This window comes from Haliotis cracherodii, unplaced genomic scaffold, assembly GCF_022045235.1.
Source record: "Haliotis cracherodii isolate W230 unplaced genomic scaffold, xgHalCrac1.p SCAF_3, whole genome shotgun sequence".
NCBI classification, from domain to species: domain Eukaryota; kingdom Metazoa; phylum Mollusca; class Gastropoda; order Lepetellida; family Haliotidae; genus Haliotis; species Haliotis cracherodii.
Window position 1 is genome coordinate 31639491 of NW_027266286.1, and position 24849 is coordinate 31664339.

The 24849-nt window shown below is 40.2% G+C and overlaps 1 protein-coding gene across 1 annotated transcript; it reads left to right on the forward strand.

Moving 5' to 3' along the window:
- The first annotated feature begins 5312 nt into the window (after positions 1-5312).
- On the forward strand, positions 5313-12329 carry LOC139474511 (glutathione S-transferase 3-like). The gene is made up of 6 exons (XM_071257563.1): positions 5313-5620; positions 8878-8929; positions 9213-9345; positions 10161-10293; positions 10836-10970; positions 11348-12329. The coding sequence occupies exons 1-6, from the start codon at positions 5528-5530 to the stop codon at positions 11465-11467; spliced, it is 666 nt and encodes a 221-aa protein (XP_071113664.1). The 5' UTR covers positions 5313-5527; the 3' UTR covers positions 11468-12329.
- Positions 12330-24849: the final 12520 nt, after the last annotated feature.

Here is a 24849-nt window from a genome sequence, read left to right on the forward strand (position 1 = left end):
GTGTGTATCTTAAAATTTCAATTCAGTATCTTGAAATTTCAAGAAAAACAAAAACAAGTGGCCCTAATTAAAAGACTTCTGTAGTTCTGTCTGAATATACCCAGGTGTGTTCCGGGTTCTCCAGCGGGTTCTGGAGCAACGTTGTGTGTGTGTGTGCGGGTTCTGGAGCAACGGTGTGTGTGTGTGTGTGTGTGTGTGCGCGCGTGCGTGCGTGCACGCGCGCGTGCTGTGCGTGTGTGTTCAGCATTCCACCTATAGCCATATGAAATATATAATTATGTGAACATTCCCATGTTATCGTGACAACTTAAGTTAAAAAGGTGTTATTACGACTTATAAAAAGTTGTAGTTACATGTTTTTAAGGTGTAATTTCAAGTTTAAAAGATGAAAATACAAGTTTTTAAAGGTGTAATAACTAGATTTAAAGGCGTAATTACAAGTTTAGAAATGTGAAATTTCACTGAATGATCGAAACATTTGAAGTTTCAATACAAGTTGTAATTACACCTTTAGAAACTTGTAATAACACCTTTACAAGTTGTAATTACACCTTGAGAAACTTGTAATTACACCTTGAGAAACTTGTAATTACACCTTTACAACTTGTAATTACAACTTTTAAATAAAAAAATGTTATCAATGAATTTGGCCCTAATAGGCTTTCGTAGTTTTGTATTACGAGTAGTTGTATTGTTTTTTTTCTCACCGGTGGCATTTTCCATCGGCGCCGTACCAGGTCACAATAACTCGACCTGACCTCACAGTACAGTGACGAGCTCCGAGTATGGGAGCTGCGCAGTGTCATCTAACCACGTCCAAGATAATAGGTAAACACTGGAAAGCTGCACTGTTCCCAGTATTCCATGCACCTCCTTCTATCGACTATCGCAATCCCCGGTACACTTTCCAGGTGCGCAACAAGACTAATTCCTAGTGTAAACAAAAGCAATCTTCTATGTTCGTGGTCCCGAAGCGCTTGAACCCCCTAAAATGAGATTCCTTGAAACGCTATTTCCCTCATATTGGGACCGTTTATGCTCGATTTTATTTGTAACAAATATTGGTAATTTATTTATTATAATGTTTTTGGTAATGTATATGTATATACATCTTTCACCAACACATTTTTGACTTTCATTCAAGAAACATGAATGATGACAAATCAAATTTGAATATTAAAACGAATCGATAATATTACTTCTATCATTTTAACATGTTCATTCGTAGCATATGATGGTTATTTATTTTCCACAGTTAACACAACCTGTCATTATTAAGAAAATAATTGTGGGCGCAGTTTGCTTACGTCACAAAGTACGTATATTTTGTGAAACACTCACTTGAAAGGGCTTTCTGCTTGCCTGGTAAAATATTAGTAAGCAAATTTATATGGAATTTTCATATATTTATACATGTACATGTACCTAAGATATTTAGTCAAATTATATTATTTCCTAAAGGTTTCATTACTTCGATCATAACATCATTACTGCATCTCAATGCAAAATGGACTAAAAAATAGTGTTGTTGTTTTGGGGTTTTTCGTGTGTTTTTGTTGTTGTTGTTTTTTGGGTGTTTTTTTTTTTTTTTTTTTTTTTTGGGGGGGGGGGGGGGGGGGGGGGGTCTTTTTATAGTTCAACTTTGAAATAAACGCTGAACACACCTTTTGACTTTGATCACAACGATGAAATACACAGTAAATATAAAGTCACCAAGTCATCGACAGAACAGCAGAATCTTGATCTTTGAATTAACGTTGAATAATCAGTTCAGAATATCATATTAAATAGACAAAAGTTACTAGTAGACTACTAATAGGCTATGAGTTTGTCATAAAGTCGCATGTGGGTGTCATAATGCTCTGAAATAGCTTTTCAATCTTCGTTGACGGTCTATATTAACAACGTGCATCGTGGCCGTGTCAACAAAGGGACATCGCTCTCACAACTTGATAAGCTATCTACCGCTTAAACCCTAAAGTGCGTAAAGATTCCAATTTTCAAGTTAGTCAATGAATATCATGTTCGACCGTGTAGAGTTTGAATTAATAATTAACTGCATAGATCTTAATTGATTTTTACTAATTAAGTAGTTATTGTGCTTATTTAGGTGTAAAATAATTGTGCGTGTGTATCATGAAGATATTTATTCCTTTAGGGGTTTTCATCGACGATGGTGGCTCTTTGCAGTCGCCCGGCCGGCAGAGTTGCATCCCTTTGTCATGCCAGAAACCTATGATTGTTCTCCCCGATTACATATTTAGGTTTGTCTGAAGTTTGTCAGCACCATACCCCTGTTCGTGGGTCAGACAAAAGTGGTAAATATCCGAGACCTGCGTCACTTCGTGTTTTCCTCCCGAAATAAAGCTGACACGCCGTGATATAACTGGAATACTACTAATGGCGGTGCTAAACTATATTTACTCACTAACTCTTCGACTGAGCATTTCTACATTTCCAAAAGCTTGTCATAGAGGTAACATAATGAATGGATTTTGAATATGCCGACCGTTATCGCTGCAGAAGTGTTCCCGGAATAATATGTATCACAAATATTCCAACCTAATCACGACGAAAGACACCATAAAGGGGCTTCACTCATTGTATCCATGTGGAGAATCGAACCCGTGGTTTCGGAGTTCCAGTAATTTCTAATGACTCTAATTACTTGGACTTTATAAAGCCATGTCTGTCAATCATGGAGCCCAGTCATGTCTTGTTTTACTAGATCATCGTGAATTAGGGCCCCGGGAATATCACAGACCTGGACTGCAATCTTCCAATTTTGTTTGACCTTGGGTCTTTTGCATACAATGTGGCAATTTGAAGAAATACTGAATCTATGAATCATAATGTGCACCAAGAGTGCGTTATCCTATATATTATATGGCAGTGTAACATATTGTAAAACAATGATTGTAACTGTAACACACTCAATTCGTTTACGTACATATATTTGGCTTAACTAATTGTTTCAATTTGGGAATCGACACGTAACATTCATAAAACATATCAAAATCTATTGTGAGTATTGATTATTGGTACAATAAGAAATAATGTTTGAAAATGCGGTGTCAGCACTAATGTGTCGCTGATGTGTCCCCATGGTCTGTCGAGCAGCAGTGACAAAGCGATCTTGAAGATGCTGTCGCACAATCTGACGATCCTGACGTCGGGTGGTGACCCTTGATCTTCCACTCCGTGGTCGCTCATCTGTAGTGTTGGTCGTCTGGTACCGTTGCTGGAGCCTGTGTATGGTCCTTACTTGGACTTGAAATGCATTGGCAACTTGCCGGGCGGTTTGTCCAGCTTTGCAATCGCCCAAGCTCTTGGTGTCGCTGATTTCTTGTCAATCTTGGCATGTGGTAGCAATTCAATAACGAATGAATGTTATCCCACCTGGGTGGATTTTTATAGGGCAAGAAATGGGGGAACGCATGTGCATTTCAATTTACACTGAACTCACGTGCATCGGGTTACCATTGCATTTTCCCATGACAACACTTGATAACAAGTAAAGACTATTATCTTTTGCGTATTCACTACATTGAAGTCTTATTGAAATAAACGAAAGCAAAGTAAAAGCGGCCCTTCAATTTGTATATATATTTCGAGCACAATGACTGTAAAAGGCACATGCTATCAATGGTAGAATATTTGGGGCGAAAACCAGTTTGAGATTCCGATATAAAATCTTCAATTGTTTCAACTTTTTGTCCTAACACAAAAGTAAAGCGTAGAGCAATATACTGTATAACAGGCAGGTGATAGGGTAATTCCTCTGCAATTTTCCGGATCGTGTTGATTAAGTGTACTATTCTTAGGTACAGACTGTATTATGTATTTGCTCCAAATATACCGTTGATTTTTAGATATAATTGTTTTTTAATCATTAATATTTTTGGATAGCTTAAATACACCTTGGTGCAATTTAAAACCAAGAATAGATACGTTAACTTTGACATATTGCAAACTGATTCAAACCAAACCAAATGAAAAATGAAACGGCTTACTTTGTAGGGTTCGGGAATTTTTCAACATTCCATTTAGAGAGGTGAAATATAATTACAAAAACATGACTGTTTTATAGTTATATCTGCAGGCTGTTTTTTTTTTTTATAGCTATAGGTTAAAGGGTTACAGGCCGCCTAAGCCACATTTCGAAAATAGATAGCCAAAATTGATGTGGCTCTGGTGGCAATGGTTACGGTTGCGTGATCGTGGAATGTGGCTCTCGTGGCTATGCTGTCAAAACATGCTTTGTGATTCTAACAGGTTACCGTATATAACAAAACAAGTCTTGTTTTCTCATTTTTTATTCAGATCATAACAGGGATAATATATTCAACATTACATTGATGGATATCATGACAGGTCATATTACATTGTCACATTACAGGTCACGATTGTTTAATAAATTGTACTTCCTTCTTCGTGAAGGTTCTGACCACTGATGAGAGGGTCTCAGGACTGCAACCTCTGTGAGTGACTGCTCGCGCTGAAAGAGCTTCACTACCTCGTAGATAGGCACTTCGGGTGGCACTTCTTGACAAGTCTCTTTATCTTGTTGTGCCACCATTCTAGGTGATTTTTGGTACGGTGGCCCTGGTTGTCGAAGTGATTCCAAAACTCTGGGATGAAGGCCTGTCCTTGAACCCAACTGGTTGTCACGTAGTCCATGAAGGCAGTCACTTTAGGGCCAGCAGGAGAGTCAGCAATGGCATCAAGCCACACATCATCCACCTTGTCACGAGGTGGCGTGAAGCAACTCACCCTGAGTTGTGATCCTTGCAGTGCACTCCTTGACAATACAGGACCAGTATCTTCTTTCACCACCACTGCTCTTACACCGAAACTTAAAGCCATCATAGTACAAAATGACGCCTCCTCTGCCACTTTCAATGAACTTTATTTGAACTTGTGCATTTGCCATGGTTCTGACATGGAGTGAACAGGACGTCACTTAAATATGTTAAATAACAGGATTAACTCAATGTCAATAAAGAACGTTTACTCAATTTAAATGTGGGACACTCATTTAAAGGTATCGGTAATCTGATTAATTAATTACCGGCTAGAGTAGGTGAAATGCACACAGCTGAAAATGTGGCGCATTCGGCAATAGTCTTTTTTGAAATGTGGCTCAACCGGCTAGACACCGGTTAAAGCAAACATCTATAGGCCTATTGGAAGAGATTTTATCAAAACATTCATTTGTACTTGTGTTGAGCTGAGAGACTAGGCAACATAATCCCCGTCTATTTATACCACCGGTAACATTTTCCATCGACACCGTACCGGGTCACGATAACTCGCAGTCGCCGCACCAACTGTCTCTGGCGTGGCATACAGCGCAGCGACGACCCCTGAATTCGTGCTCTTACACGTGTCATTCTAAGCAGTTCCCTTACTCGGACACGATCGTTCATTTCTGCTTTGCGGACTACAAACCTGTAGTCAGTCTTTTCTGACTTCGTCCTTGACCCTATTAAATCGACTATCGCCATCCCTTGTAACTTTCCGCCCCATGTCAACAATGGCAGCTCCTAAACTTTACTATTTCGACGGACGTGGCAGAGCAGCTATAATACGTATGACGCTGGCCGCGTGTGGCATCAAGGTTAGATACAATGTGTTTGTGAGGTGATGCCTCCATGAATGTGATAATTATGTTTTACGTGTTTTTTGTCGGCCATGTGCACATAACCGTCGAATATCATGAATATGTTTATTCAACCTCTTGGGGTGTCGTTCGAGTAAACATTTATATGTGGAAGTCAATCTCATTTAAATCAGATCTAAATTCTCGATGCCGCTAATCAAAGATCTGAGAACATCCCATTACGGGTCACGCCAGAACGACCTTTCGCGAACTTTGACCGACCACTGAAACGACTAACAAGAAATCAACATCAACCAATTATAAAGCAGCTTTCTCGAGCTTTACAACACTCGTTTTAACCTAGCGACTTCCATTTCAGTCTACGCTGACAATTTTTATATTGCAGCATTAGCATATGCGGATGATTTAGCGGTGCTCGCTGAGAATCATGCTGATCTCAGTTTACTATTAGAAGTCTCAAATTGTTCATTTTAGAAACCCGTCTGTCATGCAGACGAAACATGTTTTTAATGTCGGAAATATGATTTTCGACATTGCTGCTAAGTATAATTATCTTGGTCTACTGTTTACAGACCACTTAGATTTTACTGCAATGGCACATGCAGCATCGAAGTCTGCTAATAGAGCTTTGGGCCTGTTGATATCCAAAGTTAAGACAATAGGCGGTATGAATTTTCAAACCTATTCCAAATTGTATGATAGCATGGTGTGGTCAGTTCCTGACTACGGGGTGGCTATCTGGGGGTAATTATGACGTGTCAGCAATAAATGCTGTACACCACATAGCCATTTTTATTTGGGACTCGGCATATATGCCCCTAACGTCGTTATAAATGGGGACATGGGATGGATACCGCCTGTTGTCAGACAGTGGAAAAGTGTAGCAAGACAATGATGTCGCCTTAAGAATATGTCTAGTAGGTTAAACAAACAAGTGTTTAACTGGGCTGATAGATTCGCTGTAAATGGGCGTAAAAGCGGGAATGGTAAGGTAAGAAAGAAGTTTAGTAATATGGATTTAGAACATCTGTTAAACGCAACAGCTTTTATAGATAAATGTTCTGTTTGTACACAGGTGGAACAATGGTTTATGAATGAATATGTTACCCGTTGGAGTGATATGTTAAGAGGGGCGAAATGGGCTTAATAAATTGAGAATGTACCGATGTTACAAGCAAGTAAATGGGACAGAATACTATGTTTCAAATAAGATGGCCAGAAACTATAGATCGGCACTAGCCAAGGTTAGATGTGGCGTGGCTCCTATTCGAGTGGAAACCGGTCGGTACGAAGGTGTACCTGTCCATAATAGAAAAAGCTTTCACTGTTATGACAGCGAAGAAGACGAGGTCAATGTTTAGTTTCATTGCATATTATATGACGATATCAGGGCAACTCTTTTTTATGAATGTATTGCTAAATCTTACAATTTTTTAGATATACCTGATATCAACAAACTTTGTTTAACTTTCAGTGAATCAAGTGTATGTTTTATGCTTGCCAAGGTCTGCTTTTTCATTCTTAACCGTAGAAAGGTTCTTTTATATGGATAACGTTTCACTATATCATCCTTATATCATTTATGTATAAATGTTATGATAATTTGTCTCTCATAATTCTATTGAATGGTTCTGTACATTCTATCTATGTCAAGTTGTACAAAGCTGTTTTATGTATGCACAGAAGTGAGACACTAACTAATAAACTATTGTCTTGAAAAATATGTTGGCACAGTTCTCGGTTAAAATTTTTAATACTGAACAAACGAACAATCCGGAATGTCTATTGTATGGTTGCGATTGTATTGCAGTGCTTCCCACGAACTGTGCAACGACTCCTCCGTTCAAGTGTTTATCCCACGGAAGCGAGAGATAGACGATAATTTTGACGGAATTGGTCATAGGGGCCGTAACTGTCATTAGGAATACCCCGTGTTAACGTTTTCGAGGTTGGTCGGATGAAAGGTCTACTGACGTGACCCGTATTAGGATGTCCTCAGATCTTTGTTTAGCGATAGAACAGATCTGATTTTAATGAGATTGATGTGGAAGTTGTCATGATTGTCAAGAAAGCTACAGAATATTTGTTATTTGAATTCTCATTTACACATGTACTCTGGGGGCACGGGTGGCCCAGTCGTCTGAGGCGCCGCGATTCGCTGTGCAGAGTGACGCCGCTTGTGCACGCCAGAAACCTATGATTGTGGGTTCGAATGCCGGTTCGCCCCGATTATGTTTCTAGGTTTGTCAGCACCATACCCGTGCTCGTGGGTTTGACGGAAGTGGTAAACGTCTCAGACCTGCATCACTTCGGGCTCCCACATTAAGCTGACACGCCGCGATATGACTGGAATACTGTCAAAAGAGACGTTAAACCTAACTCACTCACATGTACACTGTAAGCTGGTGTTCACTGAAAAATACGGATCTCAAACTTCCATGAGATCCATGATTTTATTTTCTTACAGTTTTTGGGGGGACCCACTGTACATTGTTTTACAGAACACCCGGCATGTCTTGTGAGTGAACGATATATTGTAATTGATAAACCCCGAGGACAAATTATGTTTACAAAATTTGGAAAAAAGGGGAAACAGGTAGCAATAAACAACCAACGAGGACATGCGACACTTAATGTATTCGAGTGTTTCGGCCTAGAGTCTAGGTGGGAGTGCCTGAGTATGTTTTTTCGCCGCTTGTAGGTTGCAATATGTCTGCCATATCACGGCAGGGGAAACCAGAATTGGCCTTCATACATTGTACCCGGCAATGGAGCATCGGACTCAACGCTTTTGCCAAAAGGCTACCGGACCGCCTTAGATGTACATGAAATCCACAAGTTCGTAGTGTGTTCAGAAATCACAATGCCATTCATTTGCATTAATCTGCATCATAATGTGTAAGTTTACCTTGATATCGTCAGTGTGAGCTTATCATGGGTCAAAAGTCCGTCCGTCCATGTGTCGTTAGTAGTAAACAGAAACAGTCTTCACTAGTTAAGGATAATATGAATATGATGTTTCCAGAACAATATCGTCATTTCTAACTTCAGCAAAATAATTTTGAATTGTGAACATCGTATGTTTCCACACCCTTCACTCCAAATTCGTCTTCTGTGTAACAACTAGTCTTGACAAAAAGCATTCTGAATGTATAATTTCAATGTTCGTATATTATTCGGTCATTTCTATTGCCTCCTTTTCCAAACAGCTAGTCTAGGTTTTGTACCATATGTACCTGTAGTATTTTGTTTAGTTCACAGATGAGCTTCTGACAGAAAAAGAGCAACTTGAAAAATGGCGACCAGGTAAATAATTTGCTTCTTTCGTCTAAAAGTGAAACAGTTTGTAGCCTGTATGTTTACAGTTGATTTTGTTTTAATTCTTGTTATCGCATGACCATGTTTCAATATGTGGCAAATCATCTTGATATTGTGCTATAGATATATATACCCCACTTATGCAATGTGGACGTTAGAAAACTACAAGCAGCGATAAACTAACATTTTTCCTCATACTTAATCCCAAGAATGGATATATAGATAATGCCATTATGTCAGGTATTGTGATGAGAGACTTTTTCATGATCAGATGGGCTCCTACAGTTTTTACAAGTGCCAATGTTGGAGATAGATGGCCTGAAGTTGGTACAGTCAGGAGCCATTGTTCGGTACCTTGCAGATAAAGAAGGGCTACTGGGGTCATCACTGGAGGAGACGGCCAGGTACGACAGCCACAGTTCCCAAACGTACATCCTTCTGAATTAAATGTATTAGCAGGAACGTCTGAATGGAATGTGCGTGATAGAGTTTGTCAATCAGATCCTCTTTTCACAGAAGTATTTCTGAGTCGATATGGGAAAATAAAATAGAGTGAGTGAGTGAGTGAGTGAGTTGTGTTTAACACAGCTTTGAACAGTCTACCAGTTTTATCACGGTGTTTCAGCTTATTGTGGGAGGAAAGCCCGAAGTGATGGAGGTCTCACACGTTTATAATTACCACTTTGGTGATACCGACCAGCAAGGGCATGGTGCTGACAAACCTAGTTACATAATTGGAGCGTACCTAGATTCGATACACAACTCTGTTTATAAATTTCCTGTCTGTAATGTCATGTGACTGCTGTGCATCTATTTTTAACTTGACTGTCATGGAGGGGCTCGAAGTCATGTGAATGTAACAAGATGGCCCCTGATTGACTCGTCTTGCCTGGCGGGATATGATCGCGATATAATGGGCAGGATGTGGTCATTTGACTGGCCAGTTGTAAACTGAAATAAATGTCCTCGAATGTAAGACTTAATTTTAGTGTATTGCGATTGTTATAAGAGACGCAATGAGCTCGAAAACACAGTACGCGATTATATATCATTGTCACATTATTTATCCCAATATACGTGACTCCTCCACAATCAATTGTCACGACATATTGTATATTATCGGCCTAAGGTTGGATGGTTGGTTGGCTGTTTTTTTTAGTTGGTTGGTTGGTTGATTAAATGATGTCGTCTGGTTACATGTCATATGTCTTTTCTTCAGAATCAATGTCATGTTCGAAGGCTCACGTGACTTTATGTCGTTCTTCTACAAAGCCGGATTTGTGGACATAAAGGAGGTGCTGAAAGACGCCTCGGCCAAAGGTTTGCCTCGCTATCTGCCTATATTTGACAAGGTGAGCTCACATTTTAATGTGATAGTGCTAACTAGCGAGTTGTTGAACAATGTCTAATTTGTGGTTATATTAAAATCACGCATGCTATTTAAAACATGGGTAAAATGTCCCCCGATCATAATGAATGACAGTCGAAAAGAATCTGATGTTTGGACCGGTAACAAGCATATCCTTGCTGCCAAGATACACAAAGTTGAATGTCACCGCTATTGTCCTGTCAAGTTGAATGTCACCGCTATTGTCCTGTCAAATACAAACTTAGTTCGTCAGGCACTCGGCCCAAAGTTTTCTGTTCATGGTGTATCCTGACACCCTCTGAACAACCCCAGGGGAACAGTTTCCAGAACAATTAACAGAAAGTCAAAATATCTGGGTGTTTAAAACGTGAGACCTGCTTGAACATGTGTCAATTATTCGCCTTTCGAAACTTTGACCATGGATATCAAGAATAATTTAAAAAGCCCAGTTCCCCTCCTAATATTTTTATTGTATTAGATTCGATCGACCGATTTGCGATGCTGTTTATGTTACTCTTTTGACAGGCTGTAAAGGAAAACGGAAGTGCTTTCCTGGTTGGCGGACGTCTGACGCTGGCAGATATAGGTCTTTTGGAACCAATTCTTACCATACTCGACTACTACGGGGAGGAAGCTCTAAAAGATTACCCATCTCTTCAGGTGAGGCTGCATATGTGATAAGGCTGCAGACGTGGACCACCTAGCGATTTTACATTTTGATGATTTGTACTGAGCTGTTTTCACTGCAGAAGTACGTTGTACGAGCGTCTGTACATGTCCATATCTTTATGCTACATTTTTGTTACCTGTTTGCGCGAAGTCCTCCTTGTCTGCAGGGTATCCTCTCTCGAAAGGTTTTGATTATTCACTGTCTTGTCCGTGGAAGTCAGCGGACCCTTTTTTTGTAACGTATACTTTTCCGTGCGCGTGTCTTTGATTATTTCAATTCCATTGCTGTTTAGAGTATCTAAAGTACTTGCAGAATAGTTCATGCTTGAGAAGACAGAATCTGATACATGTTCCTTTTCACTCTTCAGGAGTTTCATAAGAAGGTGACGTCTCTGCCGAACATGGCTGAGTTTTTGGCAGGACCACAGCGGAGGAAGCCCAATGATGACGTGTACGTCTCCACAGTGAAGAAGATCCTCTATTCATAACCAGAGACCAACTCGTCACACACTACAAGTCACATGAAGATCAATCATATTTTAGTCACATATCCGTATTGGACTTTAATAGCAGTTTAAACAGCATCGGGACTTTTAGCTACGTACACATTTGAGCTCACCTGATGAATTCAGTTGGAATTGTGCGTGGATGTATTACTATAATGGGGCTCAAGTTTGTTCAATGCATCAACATTTCAACATGTCCACAAGGTAGCCATCTTTATATATTTAATCACTTAAAAATATCCAAAACCCCAGGGGACATTTGGCTGACACTTAGGTGAGATAGTCATCGAATGTCGTTCCAAGTTATTCAAGGCATGTTGATGCCAGCAGCCATATTGAAAACAACATGCCTCGTCAGTCCTAAAAGTGTTCTCAGAAATCATTGGACCTTTGAAACTGAAACTTCACATTCTTGTTCCCACTTTTGTAATCACATTTTTTATTAAGATCAATATAACGTACTAGAATCTAATTGTGTACATCGTGGAAAGTGGCATATGTTTACTTAGTCGTGGGGCACAACAAGTATGTTTATTATATTTACTTCTGACCATGATCCTTACCTCTATCAACATATATTTGTGACTCTGTAAACTTCTTTTCCTCTGACATTGCTAGGCTGTAGAGACATGGGCATGTATGTTCCTCCTTATAATACTTTAGTTTGTTAAATGTTTTTGATTGTAGTTTTTTTTCACATGTTTATTTTAATGCAGCAAGTATTTAAATATCATTACTGAACTTATGTGAAGTATCCGACTTTGTTGATATGTTAAGCTGTTGACGATATGTCCAGGTGAACTACAGTGCCGTGACAATATCTTAAATATGAACGTCTTGAAAAGCGAATAGTGGTGTTATTTGTTCCCATGAATGAACATTTTGAAGGCCCCGTCAGTTTGACAAGTTCCACTAGGTCCTCTGTGAAGGGCGATCCGTAGCCCTGAAATGTCTCGTTACAAGTCATGTCTCAATAATGTACGGTCACGAGTGACTCACTCAAATGCCACAATTAACAGTAGAAGCACGCACACTCCTTTGAACTGTAAGCTTGAAGTCTATTACATGTACCCCGCAAAGATAAAAACCACGTGACAATGTCATATTGGACAACAGCCATTTGTTTGATCTGCCACCCAGTAGAGAACTGCTACAATCAAGTGCAGGCAACCCTTGAAACCATGTGACCTTAAGCCGATATAGAACATGTAACATTAAGGATCGTAACTTACTGGTGATTTTTCTATGAAATGTTAAGTGAACGAGTCCGGTTTTACTCTGCTCTGAACAGTTTATGTGTTAAATGTGAGGAGAAAGGCCAAAGTGACCTTGGTCTTAGACGTTTTAGACATAGCCCAAACGCTTGAGGAGACTGAACACATAGCCCAAACGCTTCAGGAGACTAAACATATAGCCCAAACGCTTGGGGAGACTAAACACATAGCCCAAACGCTTCAGGTGACTAAAGATATATCCCAAACGCTTCGGGGGACTAAACACTTAGCCCAAACGCTTCGGGAGACTAAACATATATCCCAAAGACTTAAGGAGGCTACACATAGAGCCCAAACGCTTCGGGAGACTAAACACATAGCCCAAACGCTTCAGGAGACTACACATAGAGCCCAAACACTTAAGGAGGCTACACATAGAGCCCTAACGCTTCGGGAGACTAAACATATATCCCGAAGACTTAAGGAGGCTACACATAGAGCCCAAACGCTTCAGGAGACTAAACACATAGCCTTAACACTTAAGGAGGCTAAACACATAGCCCAAACGTTTGAGGAAGCTAAACATATAGCTCAAACCCTTCATGGGACTTACTTCTGCACACGTGTAGCGGCGCCTATACCATCCTAAATGCCTCTGGGCCATTGATGTGTGAAATGTTGTATGGATGATCCCGTCATGGCACCATACTACAGCTGCTTACAGACGTCTTTTCCGGTGTTAGTCTTGACCGCCTTATATACTTAACCGCAAAAGAAACGTCACCATTGATAGATATACGAGAAACCTTATTTGTCCAAACACTGCAAAAATTCTTTGAGACATATTTAAAAGATGAAACTTGGCAAAACTGATCATCAAGGTTGAAATTAAAGTGTCAAATGTTCTTAAAGTGAAACACAACACTAGTCTCTGAGAAAATGGCATCACAAGTCAGTATCTCGTGTGTCCGCCATGTGCATTGATGACTGCCGTGCAACGTCGATACATGAAATGTATGAGGCGGTTGATGAAGGCCATAGGCACTTGAGCCCACACTCTGAAGAACGCCTGACGCAGTTCAGCTGCAGTTGTCGGCCTTGGTCGGACGTCAATCTCGTCCCACAGGTGCTTAATGGGATTTAGATCGGGACTAAGGGCAGGCCACTGCATGGTTCTGATGCCATTCTGCTGGAGGAAGTCTCTTGTTGTTCTCGCAGTATGGGCACAGGCGTTACCATGCTGAAACTCGTGGTTGCGGCGATGTGCCAAATGAGGTATAGCCTGTGGTCTCAAGACTTCGACAATGTACAGAGCTGCTGTGACACCATTGCCTCTCCCTGGACCGGAAGAGGAAGACCACAGGGCCGACCCTCTGTGCAAGACCAATTCCACCCCACACCATGACTTTCGGAACACCCCACGAGTCTCTCTCAACAACACACGCAACTTTTCCCACGACAGACTCTCTCTCTCTCTCTCTCTCTCTCTCTCTCTCTCTCTCTCTCTCTCTCTCTCTCTCTCTCTCTCTGCCATCTGCTGTTGAGATACAGTAACGGCTCTCGTCTCATAAGAGACTGCTGGTGACGCCAATGCTGGTGCTGTGTTGCCCACTGAAGACTGTCCCGGCGATGACGTAGTGTCAGAATGGGTCCTCGGTGTGGCCTGTGACTGGAGGTGTCAATTGTTGACGCACGGTGTCCGCACTAATGTGTCCCCATGGTCTGTCGAGCAGTTTCCACAGCAGTAACAAAGCGATCACGAAGATGCTGTCGCACAATTTGTCCATCCTGACGTCCGGTGGTGACCCTTGGTCTTCCGCTACGTGGTCGAAAGAAACAGTTATAACCACTTTTGAATCTGAAGTAACTGAAAATAGATACAAAATGCTTACTTAAAACATATATATAAAATAACCAAGCGTGTTTCGTCCTTAACTCAGCTGTGTGGCAGCGTGGTTGTGTCAGTAGCTTGCCAATCCGAGAGTCGGGAAGTTTCTACGTTCCCTTCGGTATGAATTGTATGTTCGTCCAGAATTTTCAGAAAACAATATAGATATAAAGGATTCAGGAATATTGGTACTTCTTAGGTCAGTACAAAATGGACAGTGGAAGCAATAGTAGTATCCAGATTCTGTTGTTGGAATATTACACAAAGTAGACAAAGTCCCTTGTTCCATGCTAATCCTAATGTTCTTCCATCTATACTTGGGTATTGTAGTAATAGGTAGGTAACTTTCAAGCTTATATTAGAAGTTAAACGAGCCATGCGTTTCAGTGTTTGAAAAAGAAGACATACAAAACATACCTGATTATCGATTGCATTACACCGTTTCTTAAACCTGTATAATAAGGTATATTCTCAGTGATGCATCAATCAATACACAATAGCGGGTGCGTATTTCTTGAGATTTGTCGAACTCGATCGAATGTATCTACCCATTTACTGGAGATCGGGTGATCCATCGTGAAAGGATTAATTAACAACACACACACGTGCGCGCGCACACACACACACACACACACACACACACACACATATATATATATATATGAACAGCATTGAGAACGCACCAGCAATAAATCTTGAAATATTACACAAACAACTTGAGCAATGACCGATTTTGATTAGAACAGACATAGACGGATTATTAAGAAAGACGACAAAAGAAACAAGAATACCACACAGTAATTACAATTACGTCATCAGTGTAAGGAAGACACATAGGGTTAAAATGAAAAGTCAATATCTGGTATGTCCGCCATTGAAAGCAACACAGGCCATGCAACGTCTTCTCATTGATCGAATAAGTCTGCGAATAGTGTTCTGGGGCATTCCAATCTTGACGTAGTGGATCTTCAAGTTCTCTCAGGTTCTGTACTTGCGGACGACGTGAGAGGCTTTGATCCAGGTAATCCCATAGATGTTCAATTGGCGATAGATCGGGTGACAGGGCTGGCCATGGAAGCAGAGGCACATTATTGTTCGCTAGGTACTGTGTTGAAACACGTGCTGTGTGCGCTCTTGCATTATCTTGCTGCAAGGTGTGCATATCCTGGTGCTGATGAAAGAATGGGATGACGTGATTTGCCAATATGTTATTCCTGTAGTAAAGGGTATTAACTCTTCCACGACAAACATGGAGCTCTGTTCGATGGTAATAACTGATGCCGCCCCACACCATGACACTCCCTCCCCCCATCGATCTGTCTGTACAACGCAGTCATTGTGGTAACGTTCTCCACGTCGACGCCACACTCGCAGTCGACCGTCAGCATTCCATAAATGAAAACGGGACTCATCAGAGAACAGCACACCATGCCACTGCCTCAATCTCCAATGACGATGCCTTTTGGCCTAATGCAGACGTTCATTTCGATGTCGATCAGTGAGTATGGGTCCAACATATGGATTTCGCTCACAAAAAAATTAGGAATGTGTTTTGACGAGCTGTTCTTCTTCATGCTTCGTCCAAAACGTCGTATATTACTCATTCACTTATATATTTTCATATATACATCCATTTTCATGGTGGTGCGTTTTCAATGCTGTTCAGTATGTATATATATATATATATATATATATATATATATTTATATATATATGTATGTGTGTGTGTGTGTGTGTGTGTGTGTGTGTGTGTGTGTGTGTGTGTGTGTGTGTGTGTGTGTGTGTGTGTGTGTGTGTGTATATATATATATGATTAGTCCAAAACAGGAATCGTGATATGATTAAAACTGAACGTCTCTAAACTTTCGACATCGAACTTTTAATGGCAATAAATATGCTTCAGCATGGTACAAATCAGCGTATCGTAACCCTGTACTTAGAGCGTGACAGTATGTGAAAAGCCGATTGTGGAACATATTGACCTCGATCAGACAACACACGTCCAGGTCAGTCTTATCGGGAAACAGGCTCTACAACAACCCGGACTCGAGGACAACCAGCCAATCCTATGATGAAACAAAACTTTAACTATGAAGATATAAACTAATAGTCGGCATACTTCAAGCAATCTCTGAAATATATGCTCATAAAAGTATATAAACAGCTGATGACCCCAATAACTTGAAATTTATGATAGTATGGTCAACAAAATAAGCATGCATTACCTCTTAGAAAAATTCTTCAGTGTATTTTTGTCCAAGACCAAGGTAGCGAAAAATGCAATAAAGTCACATAAATAAAGATAGTTTTTAAAATTGAGCAAAGCTTGTACTGTTTCTGTAGTTAAAATTATGACACGTATGTGTGCATATAACACTCACGTTTTCGCCAACACGGTGAATTATCACCATTTAATAGTGATTCAAAAATACAGTAAACTACGGTTATAACGAACTCAAAGGGACTACTAATTTTAGTTCGTTATAACCGTAATTCGTTATTAGCATATATACAGCATAACTACAGCAAATAGTCGGGACTAAAAAGTTAGTTCGTTAAAGACGGACTCTTTCAGGTGAAAGTTTTATGGGTATGAAAATATTCTTGTCGCTATTAAAATATATGTAGACACTCAAATTATGACGTTTTGATTGAGCGAAGGCTGCATTTAATCCAAACAATATTGCTTTGAAGTTGCACCAGATCATTCTTAATAAATTAAGCATAATTTGTTCTTTGTATGATAATAACATTTCGTAATTGGAATAATTTGAATCACTTATATGTATCTTCTCAGTCACAGTCTCAGACTCTCTGGTCATTTATCAAAAGTATCAAATATTTTTTTCTCCTTTCATTAAAACAATTGCTATTGTATTACTAGCTTTCTGCTATAACATCGTCTAAGCAGCGAATCTGTGTCAATCTTGTTGGCGTTGGAGAAAGCACCTTTCGCCTGCCCTTATGGTATCTTATCGATAGCAGCATATATCATTATACAATGTGAATTTTACACGTTACAAGGCTTTTGCAACTGCACACGTGGTCGGTCACATGAACTGAAGTCCATAACTGTATGTTCGACGCATTATGACACGTGTTTCACGAGACTATCCAAGGAGTGACCTTTACACTGGCGGGAAAACCTTTTGCAATCCCTTTGGCTTTTTACTCTTGAAATCAGTATTTTTGTATGTCATAGTTCATGAGCCACACCCCAAAATTTTATGTAGTGGTACCATTTAGGGTGGCAAAATCTCACTTTGAATTTTGAAAGTCATATTCTCATTGATGAAAGAAATCCGGTACTAACAGCTTAGTGGTAGTATCATCATATAAAGGCGACACCTGAGTCGAACCCAAGGTACCAAATTCCGGGTAGGGGGAAGCTAAAATTTGGATTAACTTTACACGCAACAGTCATATAGTGAAGTGTGACCTCTCACAATGTTGATGTTCTACACTATGGTATGTAACACAGCATTGTGTACCAATGGTACTCTCTTTACCCAAACTGGGTTATAATTGAAGACCAGAAGTACACAAGTCTATGAAAGGTCTGAAAAAGTGGAATTTATTGTATTTTGTGGTGTGGTACAGAAGGGTTTCGGATGCACATTAAAAACATAAATCTTGGATGCTTCTGTCTACATTCCTGCATCATTACTTTCTTGAAAATGCGTTTTATTGGAGAAACTGACACATCAGTTCTTGTATCAGACCATGTTCACAGGCTAACAGAATCTTTAGGGGATGACATTGTTTATGGCATAACATGTGCCAAGGTGAAACCTCTAAAATAAATCCTGCTGTCATACGCTGTGAAATCACTTACTGGGTACACTCCTAAACCGATTTGAAAATGACATTGATAAAATCAATCTCAAAATCTTCGTAATATTCTCAAACTGAAGAGATTGACACAACACTCTGTCTTTATAAATTGTCACTGAGTGAAGAAAGTGTTGCACTACCAGGAGTCATACAACCAAATGTCCAAGTAACACTGTCGTTAAGAACATCAGTCGACTCGAAGAGACATCAAGTAGAGGAGGGACATCACATAACGTGAATGGAATCGTTTTACAACCAAAGGTGTCTCATCCACAATATTTGCCAGGAAGGAACCAAAACAGAAGCAGAAGATTATCAAGGTTGTCAAGTCGAAGGTTCCTATCTACACTGTTGGTGTGCAAGCTGGTCCGCCACCTCATGTAAACACACATTTTAGTAGATGACATGAATCTGAAAAAGGATGCGTACAAGAAAACCCTGCTATGGTTGACAACTCGGTTGCATTATTTATCAAACCACACCGTGAGCAGCTGGACAGAGTTCAATATTTGGGTCCGGGATGAAGTTGATGTTACCTCCGAAGTGATTGATTATCTGTCGACAATAAATGTCCCCGCAACACAGCTTCCCACAGACAGTGAGGATTTTTCTCAGTCCCAGAAGATCTGAACGTCACACGCCCGTATGCAAAGGCCATCTGCATCATTTGGAAACAGGAGCTATTCTCTGAAAATCTGAAATCACAACTACCATGCTCAATTTTCATGAAGGGTGGAACCAAGACATGAACACTATATGTTGACGTCCAGAGAGTTTCTGATGCGCTGGGCCTTGACAAAAGTGCAGGGCTTCTTGGACTACATGCATTTACAGGCTGGAAGAGGAAATTTTTAGCCCTTAGGTTACTGACCAGTGTCACCGGATCTCGAATTTACCCATGTCACCGTCAAGTGAATGCTCTGCTCCTTGGCTTTATTTCGGCACCGTTCGGTAAAGTCCGCCAGTAGTCATTGTACAGTGTCAGTACATTCTGTGTCAGAGAAGTAGTTGCCCAACTGTTTTATTCTCTTGTGATCTAATTCTCAAAACATATATTGACTTGATGTTATCTGTTATAGGTTTTCTCTTATTCTTGTGTTGAAATGTTAGGGGAATTTATATACACATTCAGATATGTTTCATGTATTTATGATCATTTTTACCTGATCGATAAGTGTACATAGCTTGTTGTTAATCGTTAATAGCACAGTTGGGTAGTTTAAGATCAGAGCTCTATTTTGAAACTTTCATATTCAGTGGTGATCGTTTCGCTGACAGAAACGTTGTGGAAAGGGAACAATTGGGTGGACCTAGCGTCATGATATAGGCAGGGATTGGACTTAATGCCAGACTTGGACCCATGCATGTGCTTTCTGAATGTTGGTCAAGGTCGTGGACACGGCGTCACTGCTCAGCGGTATATCGACCAAGTGATCAGACCCCACGTTGTTCCATTTTTTGCAAAACATCAACAACACATTTTCCAGCAGGACAACGCTCGTCCCCATGTTGCCAGAGCTACCATGGCCTTTCTGCAACAACACAATATCCGTGTTCTACAGTGGCCACCCCTCAGCCGTGATCTGAACCCCATCGAACACTTGTGGGATGAGGTTCAAAGGCGTTTGCACAATGTGCGCTCAGTCCCTGCAACTGCATATGAACTACGCACAGCTGCTCCTGATGTGTGCAGGAGGATCCCTAGGGCCTTCAGAAATCGTCTGATCCACTCATGTACAGGAGATGTGTGGCAGTGAACAATGCTAATGGTGGTCACACCAGGTATTCACTGACATTTTGGGTATTGACCCGAAACTGTGTAAGCCCTTAACGTAACTAATGTTATATTTGGGATAACACTTTCTTAGTAAAGTACAGATTCTAGTACTTTTGGGTTGAGTCCCGTCCGGGATTCGAACCCACACCTTCCAGGGTGAGGCACCTAATCGCCAGCACACAAAGTCAGCGATCTAACCCACTCAGCCACCGAGCCTTCCACAAAAATGAAAGTCCGACAACTGGTAGTCTAGATCACATACTTTGAGTACTAGAATCTGTACTTTACTAAGAAAGTGTTATCCCAAATATAACATTAGTTACATTTGACCACTTTCTAAATGGCATTGTGTATTCATAAGCCCTTAACATTTGAATTTTTTTTTATGTCATCTGCCTTTTAATCCATTAAACTATCTTCAGTAATTTTTTTGTCAATCTTGACGTATTAGTATTTCTTGGCTTTACTGTTGAAAATAAATAACATGTATACTGCATACTCGACTTGCGTTTCTTTTGCGTGTGAGTATAGTAGTTTATTTGCTGTTCGTGTTTTCCCCGTGTTTAGAAACAGAAGTTGGCTAAGCGTTCAAGTATGTGGTATTCCAGGAGAGGTTGAGCCCTCTGAGGTCCGCGCTCTGAATATATAGACTTTTGTCTATCGTTAGGAATCGTTAGGCCATTTGGGTCGGTGGTCTCATTCGAAACTCAGGTTTCGTTAGTAAGTGGTTTTCAGGACACTGTTCGAACTAGTACTGAGTCTCTTTGTACTGAACTTAACTTAGCAACTAGGGTTTGCAATACTTCGTTTTCCTAGTTACCCTTGGACAACCAACCTTCCCGTGTTTGTCTAGCTACTTAGTAACTTGTGTTTCCCATACTCCGTTTTTCTAGGTATCCGTGGATAACTAAACTTCCCGTGATTGTCTAGCTACTTAGTAACTTGTGTTTCCAATACACCGTTTTCCTACTTATCCTTGGACAACCAACATTCCCGTGATTGTCTAGCTACTTAGTAATTTGTGTTTCCAATACTCCGTTTTTTCTAGTTATCCTTGGATAACCAACATTCCCGTGATTGTCTAGCTACTTAGTAACTTGTGTTTCCAATACTCCGTTTTTTCTAGTTATCCTTGGACAACCAACATTCCCGTGATTGTCTAGCTACTTAGTAACTTGTGTTTCCCATACTCCGTTTTTTCTAGTTATCCGTGGATAACCAAACTTCCCGTGATTGTCTCGTATTTGGGAATTTGAGTATTTTCATTTATCAGTCAAAGTGATTTAATCTTTAGTCTACCATACTTTTGTAATATTGATAGGTACTCGTTTTGTAGTCTAAGTGGCCTATTTTAGGGATGGTCTCTCTGTGTGTTTATTTCCGATTATGTAACCCAGCCGAGGTTATTCACTCATTAGAGTGTTGAGTTAATTGACTCAGGTGTTAATTGGTTGCAGCAGACTTAATTGGCTGTCTACGCATCTGGTCAATATCTTGTCAAAGTGTTGTTTTCGCTACCCACATGTATATTACTCTAATACATTTTCTTTTGCTTTTGTTTATGCTCTGATGTAATTAATCAGTGATCTGAGTCAGCGCAGATTGGGTTTAGCCGATCTTTTATTGTCATCTTTTTGTACAACTGATTAAGAAACCTGTGAACCTGTTACCACGTTTTCATCATTACTTTATACTTGTTTAATGACACCCTGTTCATCAGAGCACGGCTCTGTGACACCAGCGACATACACAGTAACGCATTGATATGCTTAGGCACAAACTGGTAAGTTTCACCACAGCTGTTCAAGGCACTTCAACCTCTGACGTGCAGCCTATTCAGCGTAAGACACCTACTGAGAACATTGCATTGCGGTCTTTGTGCAGAAAGAAAGGCTGAGGCTTGGCAACTTCCTCGTTGCACCTCTTCACTGCAGAACCATTGAAAGAGGGCCAAATATCAATGTATGGAAAAGGAGCATGGAGGCTTTACCTTAGATTCCCTCACCAGATGCGGGTGGAGACTTGGGCGACACACAACCTACTCCTGAGACAGTAATGGAACTGATTGCATGTAACTGTCGACAGAAGTGCTTAGTAGAGAGCTGTACCTGCCTACAGGATAACATGAAGTATATATACCTTTGAAAGTTACAGACATGTAGCAATCCGCCACTTGAGGACGAGGTTGAATTAGAAGCAAGTGATGATGATGATGATGATAGTTCAGATGATGAGTAATCAACGCTGTTCTATATAGTAAGAGACGTATTTTAAGCAGTCAAACTCCATACAATACTTGTTTTTAAAATACATCAAAAACCGTTCTATACCATACCACAAAAGACAAATAAATTCCACTTTTCGGACTTTTAATAGACCTTGAAACTGCTTGAAGTCAATTATAACAAATATGTCGTCAATTATAATTTGGGGTAAGTGCCATTGGTGTGGTATATTGAGTATATTTTCTGACAGATGGTTATATTTTAAGCAGGGGTCAAATGTCGTGACCTTTCGGCCTCTGGTGACCTACATAATTGCTGTATTACCCCCTTATTACATGCCAACGTGTAGAGAAACAGACTACCAAACACTGTAAAAGGTCCCACCTCACTATATGACTATTGCTTGCAAAGTTATTCCACTTTCTGGTCTCCTCTCCCCGAAATCTGGATTCGACTCAGGTGTCCGCCTCTATGTGATGATTACTACCATTAAGCTGTGAGTCCCTGATTGCTTTCAAAGTTTTATTTCATCTGTGAATATTTGACTTCAAAAATCATATTGTGATTTTGTCATCCTCAGTAGTGTCAATAATTTGGCTGGCTTATAAACTATCAGAGCCCAGTGACCAATAAGGAAGACAAAATACGGATATAACAGACAATCTGCTCCGAACCTACATTGCTGCTTAACAGCATTATTATCACCCAGAAGCTTATTGATCCACACCTCAGTAAATAAGAATACACCACCTAAATCTTGCTGACACAAGTGTGTCCGTTTGCTGAAACTGGGCACAGTTGTATTTGCATTAGACTAGCTTAAAGAAAACGCGACCTCCTAGGGTTACCATAGATAGGCCTCCCAGCCCCTTAAACTCCCCCACAGGCCTCCATCCCCTTAAACTTTTGATGAAAGCGCACTCACACCTTTGTTTTACTACACCAAATAAGAATCAATCGTAGCAGTTTCCGTAGCCTTCAGTGCAGATTGAATCATCTGGCTACTTGAGTGGATGATTTTGTGTAAGATTTATTTTATTTTTTTAAATGTAAATCCATCCAGTAATTAAAACTGGTAATGTTTTTTTTCAATTTTTAGTGCTGTCATTTATAACATGATGACTTATGCTGACTGTGATCACAGATATTTTCAAACAATTTACATTTGGTGCAGAACTGGGGGTGGTGTGTTCCGCCTCATGTACTGGGAAGCTGGCAAAGCTAGTCATGTTTTTGTTCTATTGCTGCTTTAAGGTGGGACATGTACATATAATCGCCGTTGAATGCTTAGTTAATTACACAAATAACATATGGAAGTATATGGGAAAACATTTGGTTGTGTGCAGCCTCAAGCTGCTTGACATGACATGTCAGTGGGGGTACGAGGGTCATCCACATCGACCCCCAGCTTCTCTCATCCAAGCCACGTTCGCCTTTTCACCTTGTGATAGTATGGATGTAGAATCTAGAATTGCCAGGGGTAGAAACTAAAAGTTTCAGTCCACTAGTCCTTATAATGATAACATATAGCAAAACCCCTAAAAATGGCAAATTTCTACTAGTCCTTATGATACCTTTACTACTGGGCATTTTGGCAAGGGCTACAGGACTAGTGCCAATTTCTAACGCTGATTGTTCTGCTGATAATGCAAAATTATCCCTAGTGTTGATAAAATGGATTATCATACGTCCGTGTCAGAATGATGTGATCTGACTGGTTCAGGTAATCTTGACAAAATGCTATGTATCCCCCCTGAGAAAAAAAATCTGAACGAGAGAATAAATCCCTTATACCCGGCTTCTAAGCAATTCTTTTACAATGGCAGATTAAAACATGTCAGTAAGATAAATTCGTTGTAGCAGTACACTCCGGGTACATGTAGCAGTAACATTTGGCACTTTATGGTCGAAGTTAGGTTTGTTTGTACAAATAACTATTTTAAAATTATTGGATATATATATTTTTTACTGTTGAATAAGAACAAAAATAATATGTCATAGAAAGGTTAATAGAAATATTGAAGGTTGGTGGCAGTATTCTAAGGTTTGTGGTTTTAAGCATACATCAATTATATTGGTGGCCCATGAAGAGCCGGGGTAGAATAGCCCTTCAGTAACCCATGGTTGTCGTAAAAGGCGACTATGCTTGTCGAAAAAGGGAAATATGCTTGCCGTAAAAGGCGACTATGCTTGCCGTAAAAGGCGACTATGCTTGTCGTAAGAGGCGACTAACGGGATCGGGTGGTCAAGCTCGCTGACTTGGTTGATGCATGTCATCGAACCCAAATGCGTGGATCGATGCTCATAATATCAATCACTGGATTGTCTGGCCCAGACTCGATTATTTACAGACCGCCGACATATAGCTGGAATATTGCACCAACCAACCAACCAATTTTATTGGTGTTTGCATATATTTGTCACGT

What these genes read in the sequence shown, in the direction of transcription:
- LOC139474511 (XM_071257563.1), top strand. Translation starts at nt 5,528, where the DNA reads ATGTCAACAATGGCAGCTCCTAAACTTTACTATTTCGACGGACGTGGC. An exon ending in TCACTGGAGGAGACGGCCAG is followed by an intron (nt 9,346 to 10,160) that starts GTACGACAGCCA and finishes TCTTTTCTTCAG; the next exon opens with AATCAATGTCATGTTCGAAG. An exon ending in ATCTGCCTATATTTGACAAG is followed by an intron (nt 10,294 to 10,835) that starts GTGAGCTCACAT and finishes CTCTTTTGACAG; the next exon opens with GCTGTAAAGGAAAACGGAAG.